This window comes from Salvelinus sp. IW2-2015, linkage group LG1 (genome assembly GCF_002910315.2).
Source record: "Salvelinus sp. IW2-2015 linkage group LG1, ASM291031v2, whole genome shotgun sequence".
Lineage (NCBI taxonomy): Eukaryota > Metazoa > Chordata > Actinopteri > Salmoniformes > Salmonidae > Salvelinus > Salvelinus sp. IW2-2015.
In genome coordinates, this window is record NC_036838.1 from 55,483,397 (window position 1) to 55,498,655 (window position 15,259).

General features: G+C 43.6%; 1 protein-coding gene across 1 annotated transcript in view; it reads left to right on the forward strand.

The window, feature by feature from the left end:
• The window catches only part of LOC111970379 (protein Wnt-2b-A-like), a 25,073-nt gene extending 9,923 nt beyond the window's left edge, over positions 1–15,150 (forward strand). Inside the window, exons 2-5 of the mRNA XM_023997087.2 lie at positions 5,737–5,957; positions 8,685–8,962; positions 9,267–9,531; positions 10,392–15,150. Coding sequence (XP_023852855.1) covers positions 5,737–5,957; positions 8,685–8,962; positions 9,267–9,531; positions 10,392–10,627 — 1,000 coding nt within the window. The 3' untranslated portion in view covers positions 10,628–15,150. The remainder of the gene's footprint in view (positions 1–5,736; positions 5,958–8,684; positions 8,963–9,266; positions 9,532–10,391) is intronic.
• Positions 15,151–15,259: the final 109 nt, after the last annotated feature.

A 15,259-nucleotide genomic window follows, 5' to 3' on the forward strand; every position in this document is an offset into this window, starting at 1 on the left:
GGTAGCTCTTCTCCGACCAGAGTTCTAAATATGATTTATTATCTACCAGTTTCTCTTTCTCATCATAATTGCGTAGTCATTCAGAATAACAGCAACGTGTTCTCTGGTGTTTCTGGCTGATTGTCCTCCCTCCAAACTAGTATGAGGCGTAGAAACAGTCAGGGTCTTTTGGCTAGCTCTCTACTTCTCTCTATGGAGAGAAAAACACTGTGTCTCAACATCTGCTCTGCTTTCCTGCTCATGCTCTGGCAGCAGGGGAATGAAGGCAGATTGTTGGGGGAAGGGACAGGGACAGCCATTAACTTGGAAATGGAAACCCTTTTCTTTTGCTTGCTCAGTGCCACCCGGGAACAACAATAATGTAGCTGTGATGTAAGCTGGCAGTAATTGATTGTTCGGTCATCGTAAGGGAGCGGAAAGTTTAGAGGAGCATCGCCAGCTTATAGGAGATGGCGACTTATATCAGACTGTCACTCATAGGAGACTGGGGACTTATAGGAGACTGGAGTACTATAGGAGACCTGGTGGACTTATAGGATACTTATAGGATACTTAATATGAGACTGGAGGACTTATAGGAGACGGAGTTTGATAGGAGACTGGAAGTTTATAGGAGACTGGAGACCTTATAGGATACTATAACGGAGACTGGAGAGCTTATAGGAGATGGAGACTTATAGGAGACTGGATTTAGATAGGAGAACCTGGAGTCTTTATAGGAAGACTGGAGACTATAGGATACTTATAGAGACGGGACTTATTAAGGGACTGGCGGACTTGTAGGAGGCTAAGCGACATGTTAGTGAGACTGGACACTTAAAGGAGACCCGAAACCTATAGAGAGACCGGAGGCTTGGAGTCTGATAGGAGACTAGAAGATTAAAGGAGACTGGTCTGATACGGAGACTGAGTCTTATAGGAGACTGGAGTCTTATAGGAGACTGGAGACTTATAGGAGACTGGAGTCTATAGGAGACTGGAGTCTTGTAGGAGACTTATAGGAGACTGGATACTTAAAGGAGACTGGAATCTGATAGGAGACTGGAGTATTGTAGGAGACTTATAGGAGACTGGAGTTTTATAGGAGACTGGAGTTTTATAGGAGACTGGAGTCTGATAGGAGACTGGAGTCTTGTAGGAGACTGGAGTCTGATAGGAGACTGGAGTCTGATAGGAGACTGGAGTCTTGTAGGAGACTTATAGGAGACTGGATACTTAAAGGAGAACTGGATCTGATAGGAGACTGGAGTCTGATAGGAGACTGGAAACTTATAGGAGACTGGAGATTTATAGGAGACTGGAGTCTGATAGGAGACTGGTCTTGTAGGAGACTGGAGACTTAAAGGAGACTGGAGTCTGATAGAGACTGGAGTCTGATAGGAGACTGAGTCTTGTAGGGGACTGGAGACTTAAAGGAGACTGGAGTCTGATAGGAGACTGGAGTCTGATAGGAGACTGGAGACTTATAGAAGACTGGAGTCTTATAGGAGACTGGAGTCTGATAGGAGACTGGAGTCTGATAGGAGACTGGAGACTTAAAGGAGACTGGAGTCTGATAGGAGACTGGAGTCTTATAGGAGACTGGAGACTTATAGAAGACTGGAGACTTATAGGAGACTGGAGTCTGATAGGAGACTGGAGTCTGATAGGAGACTGGAGTCTTATAGGAGACTGAAGTCTTATAGGAGACTGGAGTCTGATAGGAGACTGGAGTCGTGCAAGAGACTGGAGATTAAAGGAGACTGGAGTCTGATAGGAGACTGAAGTCTGATATGAGACTGGAGTCTTATAAGAGACTGGAGTCTTCTGGGAGACTGGAGTCTTATAGGAGACTGAAATCTTATAGAGACTGGAGTCTGATAGGGACTGGAGTCTTGATAGGAGACTGGAGTCTTGCAAGAGACTGGAGATTAAAGGAGACTGGAGTCTGATAGGAGACTGGAGTCTGATAGGAGACTGGAGTCTTATAAGAGACTGAGAGTCTTATAGGAGACTGGAGACTTATAGAAGACTGGAGACTTATAGGAGACTGGAGTCTTATAGGAGACTGGAGACTTATAGGAGACTGATCTTATAGGAGGACTGGAGTCTGATAGGAGAACTGAGATCTTAAGAGGAGACTGGAGTCTGATAGGAGATCTGGAGTCTGATAGGAAGACTGGAGTCTGATAGGAGACTTGAGTGAAGAGACTGGAGTCTTGTAGGAGACTGGAGTCTTTTATGAGGACTTATAGGAGACTGGATACTAAAGGAGACTAGGAGTCTGATAGGAGACTGGAGTCTTGTAGGGACTTATAGGAGACTGGAAACTTATGGAGACTGGAGTCTTTGTAGGAATGGCGAGACTTAAAGAAGACTGGGTCTTGAGGAGACTTATAGGAGACTGGAGCTTATAGGAGACTGGAGTTTTATAGGAGACTGGAGTCTGATAGGAGACTGGAGTCTTGTAGGAGACTGGAGTCTGATAGGAGACTGGAGTCTGATAGGAGACTGGAGTCTTGTAGGAGACTTATAGGAGACTGGATACTTAAAGGAGACTGGAATCTGATAGGAGACTGGAGTCTGATAGGAGACTGGAAACTTATAGGAGACTGGAGTTGATAGGAGACTGGAGTCTGATAGGAGACTGGAGTCTTGTAGGAGACTGGAGACTTAAAAGGAGACTGGAGTCTGATAGGAGACTGGAGTCTGATAGGAGACTGGAGTCTTGTAGGAGACTGGAGACTTAAAGGAGACTGGAGTCTGAAGGAGACTGGAGTCTTATAGGAGACTGGAGACTTATAGAAGACTGGAGTCTTATAGGAGACGTGGGTCTGATAGGAGACTGGAGTCTGATAGGAGACTGGAGACTTAAAGGAACTGGAGTCTGATAGGAGACTGGAGTCTTATAGGAGACTGGAGACTTATAGAAGACTGGAAAGACTTATAGGAGACTGGAGTCTGATAGGAGACTGGAGTCTATAGGAGATGGAGTCTATAGGAGACTGAGTCTTATAGGAGACTGGAGTCTGATAGGAGACTGGAGTCGTGCAAGAGACTGGAGATTAAAGGGACTGGAGTCTGATAGGAGACTAGTCTGAGGAGACTGGAGTCTTATAAGAGACTGGAGTCTTCTGGAGACTGGAGTCTTATAGGAGACTGAAGTCTTATAGGAGACTGGAGTCTGATAGGAGACTGGAGTCTGATAGGAGACTGGAGTCTTGCAAGAGACTGGAGTTAAGGAGACTGGAGTCTTATAGGAGACTGAGTCTGATAGGAGACTGGAGTCTTATAAGAGACTGGAGTCTTTGGGAGACTGGAGTCTTATAGGAGACTGAAGTCATTATAGGAGACTGGAGTCTTATAGGAGACTGGAGACTTATAGGAGACTGGAGTCTTGAAGAGGAGGAGATTAAGGAGACTGGAGTCTGATAGGAGACTGGAGTCTGATAGAGACTGGAGTCTTGTGAGACTGGAGTCTTGTATGAGACTTATGGAGACTGGATACTTAAAGGAGACTGGAGTCTGATATGAGACTGCAGTCTGATAGGAGACTGGAGTCGTATAGGAGACTGGAGTCTGATAGGAATGGAGTCTTATAGGAGACTGGAGTCTGATAGGAGACTGGAGTTGATAGGAGACTGGAGTTGTAGGAGGCTGGAGTGAAGGAGACTGGAGTCTGATAGGAGACTGGAGTCTTATAGGAGACTGGAGACTTATAGAAGACTGGAGACTTATAGGAGACTGGAGTCTATAGGAGACTGGAGACTTATAGGAGACTGGAGTCTTATAGGAGACTGGGTCTGATAGGATCTGGAGTCTTGTAGGAGACTTATAGGAGACTGGAGACTTAAAGGAGACTGGAGTCTGATAGGAGACTGGAGTCTTGTAGGGACTTATAGGAGACTGGAAATTTATAGGGGACTGGAGTCTTGTAGGAGGACTGGAGACTTAAAGGAGACTGGAGTCTTGTAGGAGACTGGAGACTTAAAGGAGACTGGAGTCTGATAGGAGACTGGAGTCTTATAGGAGACTGGAGACTTATAGAAGCCTGGAGACTTATAGGAGACTGGAGTTTTATAGGAGACTGGAGTCTTATAGGGACTGGGACTTATAGAAGACTGGAGACTTATAGGAGACTGGAGTCTTATAGGAGACTGGAGACTTATAGGAGACTGGAGTCTTATAGGAGACTGGAGTCTGATAGGAGTCTGGAGTCTTATAGAGACTTAAAGGAGACTGGAGTCTGATAGGAGACTGGAGTCTTAGGAGACTTATAGGAGACTGAATGTTAGGGGAACTGGAGTCTTTAGGAGACTGGAGACTTAAGGAACTGGAGTCTTGTAGGAGACTGGAGACTTAAAGGAGACTGGAGTCTGATAGGAGACTGGAGTCTTATAGGAGGACTGGAGACTTATAGAAGCCTGGAGACTTATAGGAGACTGGAGTTTTATAGGAGACTGGAGACTTATAGGAGACTGGAGTTTATAGGAGACTAGAGACTTATAGGAGACTGGAGTCTGATAGGAGACTGGAGACTTAAAGGAGACTGGAGTCTTATAGGAGATGGAGACTTATAGGAGACTGGAGACTTATAGGAGACTGGAGACTGATAGGAGACTGGAGTCTGATAGGAGACTGGAGTCTTATAGGAGGACTGGAGTCTGATAGGAGACTGGAGTCTTATAGGAGACTGGAGTCTTATAGGAGACTGGAGGCTTATAGGAGACTGGAGTCTGATAGAGACTGGAGTCTTATAGGAGACTGGAGTCTGATAGGAGACTGGATCTTGTAGGAGACTTATAGGAGACTGGAGACTTATAGGAGACTGGAGACTAAAGGAGACTGGAGTCTGATAGGAGTCTGATAGGAGACTGGATCTTATAAGAGACTGGAGGCCTTATAGGAGACTGGAGTCTGATAGGAGACTGGAGAGTCTTATAGAGACTGGAGTCTGATAGGAGACTGGAGTCTTGTAGGATATTATAGGAGACTGGAAACTTTAGGAGACTGGAGTCTGATAGAGACTGGAGTCTGATAGGAGACTGGAGTCTTGTAGGGACTGGAGTCTTGTATGAGACTTATAGGAGACTGGATACTTAAAGGAGACTGGAGTCTGATATGAGACTGCAGTCTGATAGGAGACTGGAGTCATATAGGAGACTGGAGACTTATAGGAGACTGGAGTCTTATAGGAGACTGGGAATCTGATAGGAGACTGGAGTCTTATAGAGACTGGACGACTTATAGGAGACTGGAGTCTGATAGGAGACTGAGTCTTTAGGAGACTGGAGTCTGATAGGAGACTGGAGTCTTGTAGGAGACTGGTGACTTATACGAGACCATGTCACACTGTATGGCTGCTTCACTGCACTCTGTGTTCCTATTCCAGTCTTAGTGGTCAGGGGTCACTCTTAGTTAACTGTGTGGACTCTTCCCTGTCTGTGAAAGTTCTTCTGAAGATCTCACATTTCATAACACTTTTATGGCATGTTTCACAGCATGGGATTACAATGAAGCGCGACAGAATGGTTAAATGCACACTGTGCAAGAATTCCCGCTGTCCAATAGTCAATTAAACTGACGATGAATACCCATTGATTCTTGAAGAATATAGCTTGTCACGCATCTGACTGGTCCTGACTTCACAATATACAAAGAAAACTAGATAAAAACACATTTGTTTTTGCATAATAATCGTCCCTGGAAGTTTCCCTGGCCTCCCACTGACAGTGCACCTGTCTATCTGATCTGCAGGTACATTGGAGCCCTGGGTGCACGGGTGATATGTGACAACATTCCAGGCCTGGTGAACAAGCAGCGCCAGCTGTGCCAGCGCCACCCGGACCTCATGCAGTCTATTGGGGAGGGTGCCAAGGAGTGGATCCGCGAGTGCCAGCACCAGTTCCGCCACCATCGCTGGAACTGCAGCACGCTGGACCGAGACCACACTGTCTTTGGCAGGGTCATGCTGCGCAGTAAGTCTGTGTGTGTCCGTGTTTGCGTCTGCGTAATGTGTGTGTTTCCATGTTGTGTGTGTGTGTTGTGTGTGTGTGTGTGTGTGTGTTTGTGTGTGTTGTGTGTGGTGTGTGTGTGTGTGTGGTGTGTGTGTGTGTGTGTGTGTGTGTGTGTGTGTGTGTGTGTGTGTGTGTGTGTTAAGAGGTTTAGTATTCAACCACTTGAATCTTGGATGTAACATTCACTACATGAATTTGATACAGTACATAAAAGTGATGGATTGTTGTAGACTATTACGGAACTATAACGGGACCGCTCAGTTTCCTTTTAGACTTACAGACATCCCAGCCTTAAAGGGAAATGTCCAACAATGTTCAACTTCTTGTTCATCATCTCCAGCACCACTCTAACATCAACATACGTGAAAATGGCACATTTCTATGTTTTGTAGTAAAAAAGATAGAGGAATATGTGTTTTTCCAATGACATCATTGGTGTGCATCGTGTGATTTTTACCAATTATGAGGAGTCGTTGCCTACTAATTGCCTACTAATTGTCTACTAATTGTACTGTTAATGTCTACTAATTGGTTGATGTCATTGCAAACGCAGATCTTCCTCTATCTTTTTTTTTTACAAAACATAAAAACATGATATTTCACATATGTTGATGGTGTGAAATTTCCCTTTAAGGGTATATGCATGTTATATACATATCACAGTTCAACACTTCATACAACAGTTTATCATCTCTATGTACAGATGCGGTCAAATATATTGGCACCCCTTGTACTTTACAATTGAGTGCAATATAGCAGAATGTTCTGTTTTGTCTTTTCAATGGAATGGCTGTTTTTACCCTGTAAGCATCTGCAACTTACCACAGGTGAGATAAATTACATAGTAAACGAGATAACTTGCCTCCAACCCAATGAATTTGAATTTTTAATAATTTCACAATTTTTTACTATGAAGTGAAAAATCTCCAATTCATTTCTTGGTTCTGTGTAAATCAAACAAATACAAAAAATGTGAACATCAAAAGTTTTTTACATTTCAACTTCTTTTAGAAGAAATAGATAATCGTGCAAGGGTTCTGTCTGCAATAAAGTCCTTTTGTGGGGACAACTCATTATGATTGGCTGGGCCTGGCTCCCCAGTGGGTGGACCTGGCTCCCAAGTGCTGTGTCTCTGCCCAGTCATGTGAAATCCATAGATTAGGGCCTAATTTATTTATTTCAATTAACTGACTGGACACCTGATGAAACTAGTATTTAATACTCCTCAGTTTCATCAGCTGTCCAGGTGGCTGGTCTCAGACGATCCCGCAGGTGAAGAAGCCAGATGTGGAGGTCCTGGGCTGGCGTGATCTGTGGTTGTGAGGCCGGTTGGATATACTGCCAAATTCTGTAAAAAGATGGAGGCGGCTTATGGTAGAGAAATGAACATTCAATTATCTGGCATCAGCTCTGTTGGACATTCCTGCAGTCAGCATGCCAATTGCACGCTCCCTCAAATCTTGAGACATCTGTGGCATTGTGTTGTGTGACAAAACTGGACATTTTAGAGTGGCCTTTTATTGTCCCCTATACAAGGTGCACCTGTATAATGATCATGCTGTTTAATCAGCTTCTCGATATTCCACACCTGTCAGGTGGATGTATTATCTTGACAAAGAAGTAATGCTCACTAACAGGGATGTAAACAAATTTGTGCACAACATTTAAGAGAAATACGCTTTTTGTGTGTATCGATCATTTCTGGAATCTTTTATTTCATCTCATGAAAAATGGGATTATGTTGTGTTTATATTTTTGTTCAGTAATAGTTTCACCTTCTCCAAGAATGAGGAGAGTTGCAGAAAGTTGGTATTCTCTGAAGACAGGTAGCAGACAGAGAGATCCACATGGTGATGTCTAAACAGTAATAGGAGATGTAAATATTTGGGTAGATGTTTCTGGCAGGCAGACAAAGCCGTGCTCCCTGACATATCGCCTGTGTTCTGGTTCATTGCGTGAGGAGGAATGAAAACTATAGGTGGGTGGGAAAAGCAGACCAAATAACCCTGAATCTGCTCTCCTCTCAGATGAAAAGATACCTAGTGACTGAGAAAGCTGCCATCTGTGCAAATTAAAGGGTGAAAACGAGAGGCACCTTAAATGGGCTGCTGGTAGCCATGTTTCTTTGTTCTAGCTATCCACCATAGGCCTGCTGTACATGGACGGATTGTACGGGAACATTGTACAGAGGCAAACATGCCCAAGTTCCAAGGACCGTAGACACTGTTTAAATTCAGATTGCATGGGATATAGTGCACACAAACAGATTTTAATCAAATATAGGCATGTTTGTTTCTGTGCAATGTCATCTGGACTATGCAAGTCGAAAGCTTTCAGTTGGGCATATGTTAGTGTTCAAAGCATGAAGTTGGCTCTAGACTGATGTAACTACAGTGTAACGACATGATTACTACAACAAAACAAACTCTGCTAGTATAGTGTAACCGCCTGTTTAAGACTGACTTTGTTTTGCCTGTTTAAGACTGACTTTGTTTTGCCTGTTTAAGACTGACTTTGTTTTGAAAAAGAAAAAACAAAATAAAGTTATTATTATTTGTTAAAAATTCTGGGGGTGCTGCAGCACCACTACTTCCCTCAGCTATGGGAACACATCTTCCCCGACCTTAACAGAGGCTATCTAACGATGGCATCTTCTAACACATAATCTCCTCCATCATATCACCCCAGGTAGCCGGGAGGCAGCGTTTGTGTACGCCATCTCCTCGGCAGGCGTGGTCTATGCAATTACCAGGGCCTGCAGCCAGGGGGACCTCAAGATCTGCAGCTGCGACGCCCAAAAGCGGGGCCAGGCTAGTGACGACAGGGGCGAATTTGACTGGGGCGGCTGCAGCGACAACATCAACTATGGCATCAAGTTCACCAAGACCTTTGTTGATGCCAGAGAAAAGATGGTGAAGGACGCTCGGGCACTGATGAATCTACACAACAACCGCTGTGGACGAATGGTGAGCAATGGCGTAGGGGATAAGGGGCATTATACTTTTTGGAATGTGCACTGTGATGCATCTGGACTTGATACACACAGCTAACTGGCTGACAGGCAGTCCCTTTCAACTAACAGAGCATGCTATAACTACTGTGTAACAACATGGTTACTACAATGGAACCGACATTGCTGGTAAAATTCAAGCCACTGTTGAACAGACATTCTGTAAATGCTCTAGACGTGAATAGTGAGTGTACTGGGTTGGTCACAAGTGAGCCTGTGTCTTAACCACCAATGACATTATCCAACCATTTCGATTTCAGGCAGTGAAGCGCTTTATGAAACTGGAGTGCAAGTGTCATGGCGTCAGCGGCTCCTGTGCCCTTAGAACCTGCTGGCTGGCCATGTCGGACTTCCGGAGGACCGGGGACTACCTCCGGAAGAAGTACAACACGGCCATCGAGGTGACCATGAACCAGGATGGCACCGGGTTCATGGTGGCTGACAAGGACTTCAAGGGAACCACCAAGAATGAGCTGGTGTATGTAGAAAACTCCCCTGATTACTGCCTCATGGACAGAGCAGCAGGTGGGTCAACTCAAGCAGTTAAGAGTGTTAGGTAGGGCCAGGAGTTTTTCTTCAACACATGACCTGACAGAGAAAAACACAGATGTTTTAGCAATGGCTAAGAGGAAATCTCTTTATGCAAAAATTTGAGTATATGATTCGGAATAATATCACATTTAGTCATACATAGTTTGATTGATGTTATTCTAGTACTTATCACCAAACGTATATTTTGCCATCAGAAACCTAGTTGCTCTGAGTCAAGACTGTTACCCAGAAGGTAGATAATACAGCGGCCTACTCCTCAAATACGTCTATGAGAATACCAGACTCATCTGCCGAAGGCCTGCATACCTGCATAGCTTAGAGTTCAATTATTTGACCTTTAACTTCTCTCTAATTCCAACTGTGTTTTCTCTGCCTTGGTAATCTCTGTTTCTCACGCCCCTCATGTCCCATCACTTCAGCAGAGCGTCCATAGAGCTCTAGAACAGCTAACAGGCTCTGGTTATGATACTTTGGATGTATTGTGTGTTACTGGTATCATCCTCATCTCTGTTAGGCCTATGGTTATAGGTTGACACGTAGTGAACTGATGTTAAGTAAGAAGAGAAGCTACACTACGCCCCTAGACTACTTCAAGGTGCAGCAGGGCTGATTTTAAAGGGCTTATAGCTCTCTTCTCCGCTAATCTCTATTGTATAGGAATTCACACCCTAAGGATACAACAGGGTAATTTTTTTAATCCTTCTCTGGTCCCTATTAAGCTCCACTCCCAAATGCTCAAGGGGAAAACCTCCACTCACACCCATTCTCACACCCCTTCACTCACGGGCCGGCTTGTCTTTAACCATGGCGTCTGTCTTGTGCCCTCTCCAAAGGCTCCCTGGGAACGGCAGGGAGAGTCTGCAACAAGTCTTCTAGAGGCACAGACAGCTGCGAGGTCATGTGTTGCGGACGGGGCTACGACACAATGCGCGCCAAGCGAGTCACCAAGTGCGAGTGCAAGTTCAAGTGGTGTTGCGCCGTGGAGTGTAAGGACTGTGAGAACACTGTGGACGTTCACACCTGTAAGCCCCACAGGCGACCCGATTGGCTGGACCAAACCAGACGCTGAGGCCCATTCTTTCAAAGGACATAGCAGTGGCCAACTGCATTGTGGGATATGTATTTCCTACCCCTGACTCCTTTCGGACCTCCATTACCTCTGACAGCCCCTTATAAAGTGACATCCTAAAGAACCTTTCCCAAGGCGCCGTATCCCAACTTGGTTTGTATGGTGCAGTACTGTATGGGACTGTTCTGTGGGAAGGCTGTCTAAGAGAATGGTTGGGCTGGGAGAGGGGATAGTTCCTATTTATGTTTTTGTTTGTTTGTGTTGATCGTGTGCTGCTTCCAAGGTGTCGAGGACACTATTTTTCTACAGACATTCATTCACACAGTATCTGTTGTGGAAATGCAGAACAGGACATTGTGCTGTGAGCACACCAGAGATTGAGTTAGGATTGTTGGGTGGTGTATGTGTTGTTGTTTTTTTGCTTTGTTTAAGACTATGTTCTCTTTCTAAATCTGTGATCACTTTGTTCAGTGTTTCATTGGTCTGTCAATAGAAAGAGATGAAGAACTGAAATTGTACTCTGCTTGATATAATGGAAAGACTGACTTGTATTCAGTTGTTAGGAGTAAAAGAAATATTTAAAAAAGGTGGACATCATGCCTTACCCTACTGGTAAAGTGCATTGGGATGGATGTACAGCAGAAAGTCTTACGATCAACGTTTACCGCGGGCCAGAGAGCTGCTCTATAGACACTAATGTAAAGTAGCAGTCAAAAGTTTGGACACACCTACTCATGAAGGGTTTTTCTTTATTTTTACTATTTTCTACATTGTAGAATAATAGTGAAGACATCAAAACTATTAAATAACACATATGGAATCATGTAGTAACCAAAAAGGTTTTAAACAAATATAAATATATTTTATATTTGAGTTGCCACCCTTTGCCTTGATGACAGCTTTGCACACTCTTGCCATTCTCTCAACCAGCTTCACCTGGAATGCTTTTCCAACAGTCTTGAAGGAGTTCCCACATATGCTGAGCACTTGTTGGCTGCTTTTCCTTCACTCTGCGGTTCAACTCATCCCAAACCATCTCAATTGGGTTGAGGTCGGGTGATTGTGGAGGCCAGGTAATCTGATGCAGCACTCCATCACTCTCCACCTAATGGTCAAATAGCCCTTACACAACCTGTAGGAGTGTTGAGTCACTGTCCTGTTGAAAAACAAATGATAGTCCCACTAAACGCAAACCAGATGGGATGGCGTATCGCTGCAGAATGCTGTGGTAGCCATGCTGGTTAAGTGTGCCTTGAATTCTAAATAAATCACAGACAGCGTCACCAGTAATGCACCCCCACACCATCACACCTCTTTCTCCATGCTTCATGGTAGGAACCACACATGCAGAGATAATCCGTTCACCTACTCTGCGTCTCACAAAGACACGGCAAATGGAACCAAAAATATCAAATTTGGACTCATTAGACCAAAGGACAGATTTCCACCGGTCTAATGTCCATTGCTCGTGTTTCTTGGCCCAAGCAAGTCTCATCTTATCATTGGTGTCCTTTAGTAGTGGTTTCTTTTCAGCAATTCGACTATGAAGTCCTGATTCCCACAGTCTCTTCTGAATAGTTGATGTTGAGATGTGTCTGTTACTTGAACTCTGTGAAGCATTTATTTGGGCTGCAATTTCTGAAGCTGGTAACTCTAATGAACTTATCATCTGCAGCAGAGGTAACTCTGGGTCTTCCTTTCCTGTGGTGGTCCTCATGAGAGCCAGTTTCATCATAGCGCTTGATGGTCTTGCAACTGCACGGATTGACTGACCTTCATGTCTTAAACTAATGGACTCTTTGCTTATTTGAGCTGTTCTTGCCATAATATGGACTTGGTCTTTTACCAAATATGGCTATCTTCTGTATATCATCCCTACCTTGTCACAACACAACTGATTGGCTCAAACGCATTAAGAAGGAAAGAAATTCCACAAATTAACATTTAACAAGGCACACCTGTTAATTGAAATGCATTCCAGGTGACTACCTCATTAAGTTAGTTGAGAGAATGCCAAGAGTGTGCAAAGCTGTCATAAAGGCAAAGGGTGGCTACTTTGAAGAATCTCAAATATAAAATATATTTTGATTTGTTTAACAATTTTTTGCTTACTACATGATTCCATATGTGTTACTTCATAGTTTTGATGTCTTCACTATTATTGTACAATGTAGAAAATAGCAAAAATAAAGAAAAACCCTGGTATGAGTAKGTGTCCAAAATGCTGACTGTTACTGTAGCTAAATTCATTTAAACAAATGTTTCTGTTACAAGAGTTAAGTGAAACAAACGTTGTCGACTGAGATGGATAGTATGTCTCCTCTCTCTTCAGTGTGACAGGTACTCTTACAGTATGTGCTATCAATCTATTATTGTACGTGTTCCTAAATGTATACGGTGTGATGGATGGGAGCTGTCATCTCTTATTATTTATCACTGGTTTCCGATTACTGAAGCTGCTAGCTTCTACTGTATATTCAGAAAGTATTCAGACCCCTTGTCTTTTTTCACATTTTGTTACGTTACAGCCTTATTCTAAAATGGATGAAATCAAAAAAAAATCTCATCAATCTACACAATACCCCATAATGACAAAGTGAAAACAGGTTTTTATAAATGTTTGAAAATGTATTACAAATAAAAACAGAAATACAATTTTTACATAAGTATTCAGACCCTTTGCTATGAGACTTGAAATTAGGCTCAGATGCATCTTGTTTCCATTGATCATTCTTGAGATGTTTCTACAACTTGATTGGATTCCACCTGTGGTAAATTAAATTGATTGGACATGATTGGGAAAGGCACACACCTGTCTATATAAGGTCCCAAGCTCTGAGGTTGAAGGAATTGTCCGTAGAACTCCGAGACAGGATTTTGTCGTGGCACAGATCTGGGGAAGTGTACCAAAAAATGTCTGCAGTATTGAAGGTCCCCAAGAACACAGTGGCCTCCATCATTCTTAAATGGAAGAAGTTTGGAACCACCAAGCCTCTTCCTAGGGCTGGCCGCATGACCATACTGAGCAATCAGGGGAGAAGCGCCATGGTCAGGGAGGTGACCATGAACCCAATGGTCACTCTGACAGAGCTCCAGAGTTCCTCTGTGGAGATGGGAGAACCTTCCAGAAGGACAACCATCTCTGCAGCACTCCACCAATCAGACCTTTATGGTAGAGTGGACAGACGGAAGCCACTCCTCAGTTAAAGACACATGACTGCCCGCTTGGAGTTTGCCAAAAGGCACCTAAAGGACTCTCAGACAATGAGAAACAAGAATCTCTGGTCTGATGAAACCAAGATTGAACTATTTGGCCTGAATGCCAAGTGTCACGTCTGAAGGAAACCTGACACCATCCTTACGGTGAAGCATGGTGGTGGCAGCATCATGCTTTGGGGATGTTTTTCAGCAGCAGGGACTGGGAGACTAATCAGGATCAAGGGAAAGATGAATGGAGCAAAGTACAGAGAGATCCTTGATGAAAACCTGCTCCAGGGCGCTCAGGACCTCAGACTGGGGCGAAGGTTCACCTTCCAACAGGACAACGACCCTAAGCACACAGCCAAGACAAGTTTCTGAATGTCCTTGAGTGGCCCAGCCAGAGCACGGACTTGAACCCGATCAAAGATCTCTGGAGAGATCTGAAAATAGCTGTGCAACCTGTCAAAGCTCGAGAGGATCTGCAGAGAAGAATGGGAGAAACTCCCCAAATACAGATGTGCCAAGCTTGTAAGGTCGTACCCAAGAACACTCAAGGCTGTAATTGCTGCCAAAGGTGCTTCAACAAAGTACTGAGTAAAGGTGTCTAAATACTTATGTAAATGTAATATTCCAGGTTTTTATTTGTAATACATTTGCAAAAAATTCTAACAACCTGTTTTTACTTTGTCTTTATGGGGTATTGTGAGAACTTGATACATTTTAGAATAAGGCTGTAAGGTAACAAAATGTGGAAAAAGTAAAGGTCTAAATACTTGAATCTCCCAAGTTATCATTCTCACTTTGGGGCAAATGTATTCTGCATCCGTATGCAACTCTACAGCCAGTTCACTTTCAGGGTTGTGTTGTAGGCTACAAGTTGTTCTGACCGATCTGGGGGAAATTAAGTACTTTCTGAAACTAGGCCATGATTTTACACAACGTAGAGGAGCTGAGAACCAGAATTTAACATTCAAATCAACATTCAGAAGTGCATGTAGGACTATTGGGCCAGTAGAGTCAGGCCATTGGAGACTGGACAAATGGTACAAAGATTGAACAACATGGAACACAAGATTGAACAAAAGCAGTAAAATCCATGTGATGATCATAACTACTTTTTACGCTGAATGAGGTGTCAGTTTATGTTAAAAAGATCAACATTTAAATGGTAACTGATATAATTTTAATGCAATGTTCTCGAACGGTTGGGAGTGGTGGGCCAAGTTGTATTTATAATGTTAGTTGAAGGGTTATTGTCACCTTGGGTAAGACCCAAAAATACCACACTTGTTCTATATTAAACCTTGTTGTTCCTTCTGTCATTCACATCAGATTTCTTCCATCCTCATATTGCTGCCCATGTCACTGAGATACAGGAGCTGATGTTCACTGAATGTAGGCTACTCCACACTGTTCTTGAGTAATTCATTA